The sequence below is a fragment of the Miscanthus floridulus genome, chromosome 3, assembly GCF_019320115.1.
Source record: "Miscanthus floridulus cultivar M001 chromosome 3, ASM1932011v1, whole genome shotgun sequence".
NCBI classification, from domain to species: domain Eukaryota; kingdom Viridiplantae; phylum Streptophyta; class Magnoliopsida; order Poales; family Poaceae; genus Miscanthus; species Miscanthus floridulus.
The window spans coordinates 20,306,068-20,313,637 of NC_089582.1; the positions used below are offsets into that span (position 1 = coordinate 20,306,068).

Sequence of the window (7,570 nt, forward strand, 5' to 3'; positions counted from 1 at the left end):
AGTAGACCATGTATGAAAAGTGGGGGTTAAGTAGACTTTTTCCTTAACTTTGGCCTTGCTTAGTTTAAGGGTAAAGTTTCGATGTGTCACATCAAGTGTTGTATGAGGATTTTGTATGGATTGTTCGGATACTAATAAAAAATAAATTACAGGATCCGTTAGTAAATCACGAGATGAATTTATTAAGCTTAATTAATCTATCATTAGCACATATATTATTATAGTACTTTATTGTCAAATCATGAACTAATTAGGTTTAAAATATTCGTCTCGCAAAATAGTCATAATCTATATAATTAATTATTTTTTAAGTCTATATTTAATACTCAGTGTATGCGTAAATTTTTAGGAGAAACTAAATAAGACCTTTATTAAAATTCCATTGCTCCTGTACTGCAGCAACTGGCAGGCAGACAGAGGGATGGTGGTGCTGCTCCTGCAGCGGCGCTACACCACAGTCGGCAGACTGGCAGAGGACAGGAGGAGTGAAGTGAAATCTTTTTCTTCGTCCAAGTTGCCGATTCCGAGGGGAGAGTGAGAGCGATGCGTCCCGGCCCAAAGATCTCCGACAGCGATGCCAACTCCTCCTCCCTTCCATACAAATGCTGGAGCTCAGAGAGACTCTGCTCCGCCTCTCTCGAACCCCAAGCAGAAGCAGCCCACGGGTTTCAGTTCAGTTTGCGGCGCCGGCGCCTCCGATAGGAGCACCGCTGGTTTTATCCATTATTCGTACGACATACAAGTTGCAGCACAGCAAAGCTCCGTCCATCCGTCTTATACAAGAAGAGGTAGCAAGCAGGTCAGAGCTCACCTCGTTGATTGATCACTAGTAGGAGTAGTAGTTGTTTATCTGTCTGTTCTTCCGCTGCTGCTTCTGTGCCATCCATCCATCCATCCATCTCGTGACTGATTCACTGACGGGGATCCAGTATGGGTGTCAGGTATCTGGGCGCCTCCGGGTCCAGGAAGTGGCTGCTCGCCATGGACGGCGGCGAGAGGCCGGCGACGAGCCACAAGGCGGCCCCATTCGTGTAACCGAACTTCCCATTTGCTTTCTTGTGTTTCGTTCCCGGCGTCGCGTTCGAGTCCCTGACCTGACCCTCCCGCGTTCGCGTGGAACCGCAGCCCCGACGGCGAGCTCGTGGAGCTGCTGTGGCAGGACGGCGCCGTCGTGGCGCACTCGCAGGCGCAGGCGCACCACCACCACCACCACCGGCCGCTGGTCCAGGTCGGCGCCGGCAACACGAGCGCCAGCGGCGTCACCGGGGAGCCACCCGCGCTGCCGTGGCTCCCGTGCAGCGGCGTCGCCGGCGGCGCGATGGGCGGGGACGTGTACTCGCAGCTCTGGCAGAGCATCGCGCAGGCCGACGGCCGCGTGGTGGGCGGGGACGCTGCGGGCGCGCCCCGCCCGGCCGCCAAGAGCGGGAACAGCGGTGCCAGGTCCAGCCGGACGGCCGGGGAGGTCGGCTCCAGCTTCTGCGGCAGCAACCTCGTGGTCGCGGCGCTGCACCTGGACGACGACGTCGACGACGTAGGCGTCGCCGCGGCGCTGCCGGTGCCGATGCCGCTGGACGACCTGGCGGCCGCGGGCGCCGGCGCGTCCACGTCCAGCGGCTGGAACAGCAATGCGCCGCTGCCCAAGAGGGGCAGGGACGAGTTCGACGAGGTTGTGTTCCTCGTTCTCTGTTGCTCCTGCCAATTGGTTCAGATTGCATAAAAAATCCACTTCAGTGTTCAGTTCGTGAGAGAAAAGAAACGCATTTGCAGGACGCCGAGTTCGACAACGTCGACGAGACCCCGCCGTCGTCGAGGCGGCCTGCGTCCAACAAGCGCAGGACTCGCGCCGCCGAGGTCCACAACATGTCGGAGCGGGTAAGTCTTGTCTTGAGACCTCCAGCTGGTTCCTCCCGCCATTTGCAGCTATATACCATGGTTGTGTTCTTGATTTTGTTGATGTATGCTGCAGAGGAGAAGGGACCGGATCAACGAAAAGATGCGAGCTCTGCAGGAACTCGTGCCTCACTGCAACAAGGTGAAGAAACAGATTCTAGCACACTAACATGTTCTTGTGCAATTTGATTCTGTTCTGTTCTAACAGTAGTGCTGTGCTGATTCTGACGATTGCTCAGACCGACAAAGCGTCGATACTAGATGAAGCAATTGAGTACTTGAAGTCCCTCCAAATGCAAGTTCAGGTCTGAAAAAAGATACTTCCCAATTGATCTGATCTGCATATATACTGCATTATATCCTTCCTGATCACTTCCGTCGTCTCGGCATGCATACCGATATGTTTCCATGCCTCAGATCATGTGGATGACTACTGGGATGGCGCCGATGATGATCCCCGGTGCTCACCAGCTCATGCCGCTGATGACCATGGGCTTGAATTCAGCGCGGATGCTGCCACCGGCGGTGCAGTTCCTGAGCCAGATGCAGAGGCTACCTCCACCCTTCATGAACAACCCGTTGCCGAATCAGATGCCCCAGATCTTACCTCCTCCTACCAATGCACCCAGTGTAACAGACCAAGCTCAAAGCAATCGCATGGCCCTGCCCAGAAATCCCTTCCTTCATCCTAATGATAATGATGCACTGACAACACCGCCTCAGGTTATTGTCAGAATTTCACAAATCCTTCATGTTCAGAGCTTAGCCGAATCATCAAGCTTATCTCAGGGTCCCGAAATCCTTGCAGGTGCCAGGTTTATTTAGCTATGGCCAACAGATGGTACAAGTGAATCAGATTCAAGAGCTACTGACAGGCACTGCAGCTCCGGCTTTGGGGGCCGAGCTACCATCATCCTCTGATGGAACTGGAACATAAGACCGCCACAGGTCCACAGTGCAGTAAGTTGTTTTTCAGGTCAGTTTTTGTTCTTCGGTCACTGAAATACAAAGGTTTCTGTGATCTTCATTGCCATACACTATCACAAGTGCTAGCTTAACCGTGTAGAATTGTTCCCGTGATCATTTCCTTTAGCGCTTTAGCTGACTTACCTAACGCGTCCCAAGTTGGAGCATATCAAGTTGTCCTGGTATGAACTGATATGACCACTAGAAACTAGATAGATCAGTTTTTGACATTTAGTTCTTCTTTGGCAGCTCTTGCAGACCTATCGTATCAGTAGATGCCTAGATGAACTAGGCTGCGGCGGTTGTACATCCACTTCGCCGGGTCCCTGTTGCATTAATTGGACTGTTCCGTCAAATTAGCGGAAACAAGTGGACTAGTTCACAAACAATTCGGTACAGCATTACTTTCTTGATGCCGACAGGATAAGGAGTGCAACAAGGACTTGCATTGCATCACGGCAGCAACTAGTGCACACAACTAGCATCATGAGTTGCTTCCTTGGTTCCTTTATTCTGTCAGTATGACAGTATCAACAACCAACATGGTTAGCATTATCCCCGAAAGAATTCATAAATTAGACCTGTGCATTTGTCTGATATGATGCTGAGCTAATGATATTAAATAAGGCTTGGCCATATGATAGATGTTCCTGATTTGATACCCATGTTCTGCAGAATTTTGTTCCCCAAGATTGAATACCCCAAACATAATATAAGATGTCAGGGGAAAACCAACATGTCTGCCGCATTCTAGCACCGGCGAGAAATAGAATATCTCTTGGCATATAAAACTCACTTGCATTCCCTAGAACATACTAATCAATAATGTATAGAATATTTTGGTGACAAAATTAAGTTTTGCTATTTTTTCTCTGATCATCTTTGACACTGTTGCTATGTATGCAGTGATATACTGTCAAGCACAAGCCGCTAGGGGGAATGAATGAACAGAAGAAGTCAGAGCACACAGGTGGTCCTCCTACAAGAATCAATTTGGATTACTAAGACGCACGCAGTGTGCTGTAAGGCCATGGGCAGGCAGATCGTGCAAGCTTGAGCATCTGGGAACCTCTGAGCAACCAACACGTATGCGGTGGCAGCGGCAGCGGCACCATGCCGACATGATACGACTCTTATCTGAAGAATAAATAGTGCTGGAGACTTGACCATCACCTTTCTGTTTGTGGAAGGATTTGGTCTACAGGAGGCGAACTCAGCAAGGATGGATGGATCAGCCCCATCAGGAGAGGAGACGCGCGCACTCCTGCTGCTGCTGCTGCTGCTGCTGTGGAGGTGGTGGATGGAGATGACATGCTTGATTCGATTGGTAGCAAATCTCAGAAGCACAATGATACAGTACAATGCATGAGTCGCAGTTCCTCTCCTCTTTTCGCTGATGTTACACTTACACCGCTGTTACATTTGAGCCTGATGAAGTGATGAGGCTCTGCTGCGTCTGGTGAGTTGCAGCTGCAAATTTTCCAGCTTTACTTGAGCTACTAGTTCTGCAAGGGCAAGAACGGATCTCATTCTTTTACCGGTAGACTAGGTTACCGGCTGTATCTAGAAATTTACTAGGGTTCTCTGCTCGGAGTCATTATATCGGTGAAAATTTGAGTTTGAGAACAGCAAAGGGCCAAGATTACTGAAGTTGACCAAAAATTCATTGAAAACATTTTTTTTGTTCTCGCAAAATCAAGATTGTGCATTGCATTGCATCCACTGGATCGGAGGCGGATGAATAAACAACAGAATCATGCTGGATTCGTGCATGAATGGATGATGAAGCACACATCGACATAAATTGGACATGCGCAGAAACCGCGCGAATTCCGCGCCTCCGATCGATGCCTTGCCTGCCACATGTGTATGGATCTCATCTCCCCAGACCCCAGTACTCGGCCCGTTCGCTGGCTGAAACTTTGCGGAAAAATATGGTTTTGAATTGTTGCTGAAAAAACACTGTTTCGGCTAAGTCGATTACGGGGTAAACCGATCGTTTGCGTCTTGCATCATCGCCGTACGTGTAATGATGCGCATTTTCCTTGTCCTAAGTTAATAGGACAGTGACGGGCTGAACAATCTCGTTTGCATGTTGTTTTGTGGTGCGTAGTATGTGCGATCGTCTCGGTTGCTTTCGGTTGAGATTGGAACTTGGTTTTTGCATTTATAGTTTGTGATTTGGTTCTCGTGATCAAGTGACGAGGAGCATCTTGGGATGGGAACTGATAGCCATGCGTAGCGTCACAAAATAAATTGTTGGACAAAAAATTTAATAAAAATATTGTTTGTATAAAAACTATATGGTTTCGCCCGGGCTCGAACCGGGGACCTTAAGTGTGTTAGACTGACGTGATGACCAACTACACCACGAAACCTTTCGTGACAACCAGGATCAATTTATATATTTATCTTAGTCACCAGCGCATGGGACCCGTAGATTGAGGGGTCGCGTGCTCACGTGTCTGCCACCTGATTCCGTTCTAGGCTTCAGATCCGAACTGAAAAAAAAAACCAAGTGAATTCGTGTGGTAATCGCTCATGTGGCAAGACAAGTATGCAACGCTGAAAATACAACGTGCAAGGATCGTCCATGTGAATAGTTTATTTTAAACAAACTTAGCAGAGAGTGTCATCCAAATTTCATTCACAAATCAAAAACATGATAAACAGTCCCTAAACTGACCAATTGCATCATATGAGGTTCAAATCTCTATAAAACATGATAAATTATGCATTAGGTTCAAATCCTCTGTCTAGAGCTGCTCTTGGTTCTTGTGCCATCGTCCCAATGCGGCAATGCCAGCCTCTACGACTTCGGTAACTCCATCGCGCCACTCGTGTTCCTAGAAACTAGAGCCACGCTCTTGTGCTAAAAATAGATGGGCCGTCTAGGGAAAATGGAGAAGATAGAAGAGGAAGAGATAGGACAAAGAGAAAGAAGAAGCGGGGCTGACATGGATCCATTTCAGTGTCCAATCATCATGCTACATAGATAGTTTAATACAGGATTATATATACTTCATGTGATGTAATTGGTACAGTTAGAGACCATGTACATTTTAGGAGTTTGGGCCTTGGGGACCTAGATGGTACTCAATACATCACTCTTTGTTTTTTATAAAATAACTTTTTCTTTGAAAATTACAGGTACATATACTTCTGTCTATAAATTTTTAAAGTAATATAATGTCATATAGACTTAAAAACCATTTTATATTAATATGAGATTTTATAAAGCCATATCCCCTTGGAACGATTTATCTTAGTTTCGCTCTATGGGAAAAATAACATTAATTATTCCGAAATGAAAACATGACAATCTCGTGATGAAAGTGCTTCATGCGTGGATGAGCGAAATTCGAAGTCGTACCACCATAGTATGAGTCTCCAAAGTTGTATTATTGTTGGATTATTATATTTAGAAATGTCGTTTTTAGGAAAATGGAATTTAATTGTTTTGTTTAAAAAAACAAAAAAGTTTATCTACACAGTACACAACAAACCTTATTAAGTTATTTTTAAAAAAAAAAGTAATATCTGCTTGCTGCTATCTGCCGCCTCCGCCTTATCTTGCTTACCCGCTACTGCTCCCTGTTAGCAACCCAGCGCAGATTCACTTAAACTGGAGGAGTAGCATACCAACAAGAGTTTCTAGAAGATTCCACAAGTATCGAGATAGAAGAGAGGTGGTAGATCGGAGGAAGAAAAAGAAAAAGGTCAAGCCTGTCGACTTGCCTCGAGCTTGAGCTCGCTGCCTGATCCTTCAAGGCCTTCTCCTCGTACTTGTGCTGACTAGTGACCATTTTGGTCGTCTTATAATTCATACTTTTCAGCGGCTTAGCTCCTGCCCGCAGTCCTTATCCGGACGTCGTGCACCCACGCACCAACCTCGTGCCTGTATTTCCTCGTGGCTCGCTCCTGCCCGCGATGTGTGCACCGGCCACCGGCGACGCACGACTGTCCATTCCCGGGTTGCGCTCTTTCCTACTCCGCGCCGCGCCCCCATCTCCTCCCCACCCACACACGCATCGCCGCATCCGTCCCCCCCATGCCGTCGCTACCCGGCCTGCCGGTTCCGATGGGGTACGTGCTATCGGTGGTGCCGAGGGTGCTGGAGCCGCCTGGGGCTCGCTGTTGCCACTCCAGCGCCCCCCAGGGCGGCCTCCATCCGCTCCCTATACGCCTTGCCGATCTACCGCAGTTCCCCATCACGTAGGCCGCGGCCTCGCAGGCGAACGCTGTGTTTCAATTGTTTCAGGCATTATAGACTTTTGTTTCAAGTGTTTCATTCGTATGTTGCAACAACATATCTGGGATGTTGCATATATTGTAATGGCAAAATATGCATGTTGCAAGCTTTTGTTTCAAGTGTTTCAGGTGTTTCCAACGTATGTTGCAAATGTTTTATTTGTATGTTTCAAAAGGAGCTATTGGTGTTGCACATGTTGCAATGGCTACACCTGCATGTTTCAAGAGCATATTTGAAGTGTTTCATCCATTTCAGACTTATGTTGTAAATGTTTCATCTGAATGTTTCAAAAGTAGATCTGGTGTTGCACATGTTGCAATGACGCCGGTGGCTGGCAGACAGCGGCTTGCCGCAGGGTTTCGCCGGCTCCTACCTCGCGCGGCGCACCTCGGGCTTTCCTTTCCTCTACCTCTCCTCCCTTCCCTTCCCTTCCCTCCATCTCGTCGTGGCAGTTCGAGCTCG

General features: G+C 48.0%; 1 protein-coding gene and 1 non-coding gene across 10 annotated transcripts; one reads left to right on the forward strand and one right to left on the reverse strand.

Moving 5' to 3' along the window:
* Window positions 1–559: 559 nt before the first annotated feature.
* LOC136545165 (transcription factor PHYTOCHROME INTERACTING FACTOR-LIKE 13-like) lies at window positions 560–4,518 on the forward strand. 9 transcript variants are annotated; one of them, XR_010780935.1, is made up of 9 exons: window positions 560–799; window positions 930–1,031; window positions 1,126–1,872; window positions 1,967–2,032; window positions 2,130–2,195; window positions 2,308–2,613; window positions 2,699–2,866; window positions 3,106–3,401; window positions 3,763–4,518. XR_010780935.1 is itself a non-coding variant. In XM_066537197.1 (9 exons), the coding sequence occupies exons 1-8, from the start codon at window positions 603–605 to the stop codon at window positions 2,825–2,827; spliced, it is 1,512 nt and encodes a 503-aa protein (XP_066393294.1). In that variant the 5' UTR covers window positions 588–602; the 3' UTR covers window positions 2,828–2,866; window positions 3,763–4,518. The 9 variants fall into 9 exon arrangements, 7 of the variants coding, with proteins under 7 accessions (XP_066393290.1, XP_066393291.1, XP_066393294.1 ...); XR_010780936.1 differs by having other exon boundaries at window positions 3,106–3,249; XM_066537197.1 differs by lacking the exon at window positions 3,106–3,401 and having other exon boundaries at window positions 588–799; window positions 1,126–1,666; window positions 1,768–1,872.
* Window positions 4,519–5,160: 642 nt separating this feature from the next.
* On the reverse strand, window positions 5,161–5,234 carry TRNAV-AAC (transfer RNA valine (anticodon AAC)). The gene has a single exon. It is a non-coding gene; the product is annotated as a tRNA-Val (tRNA).
* Window positions 5,235–7,570: the final 2,336 nt, after the last annotated feature.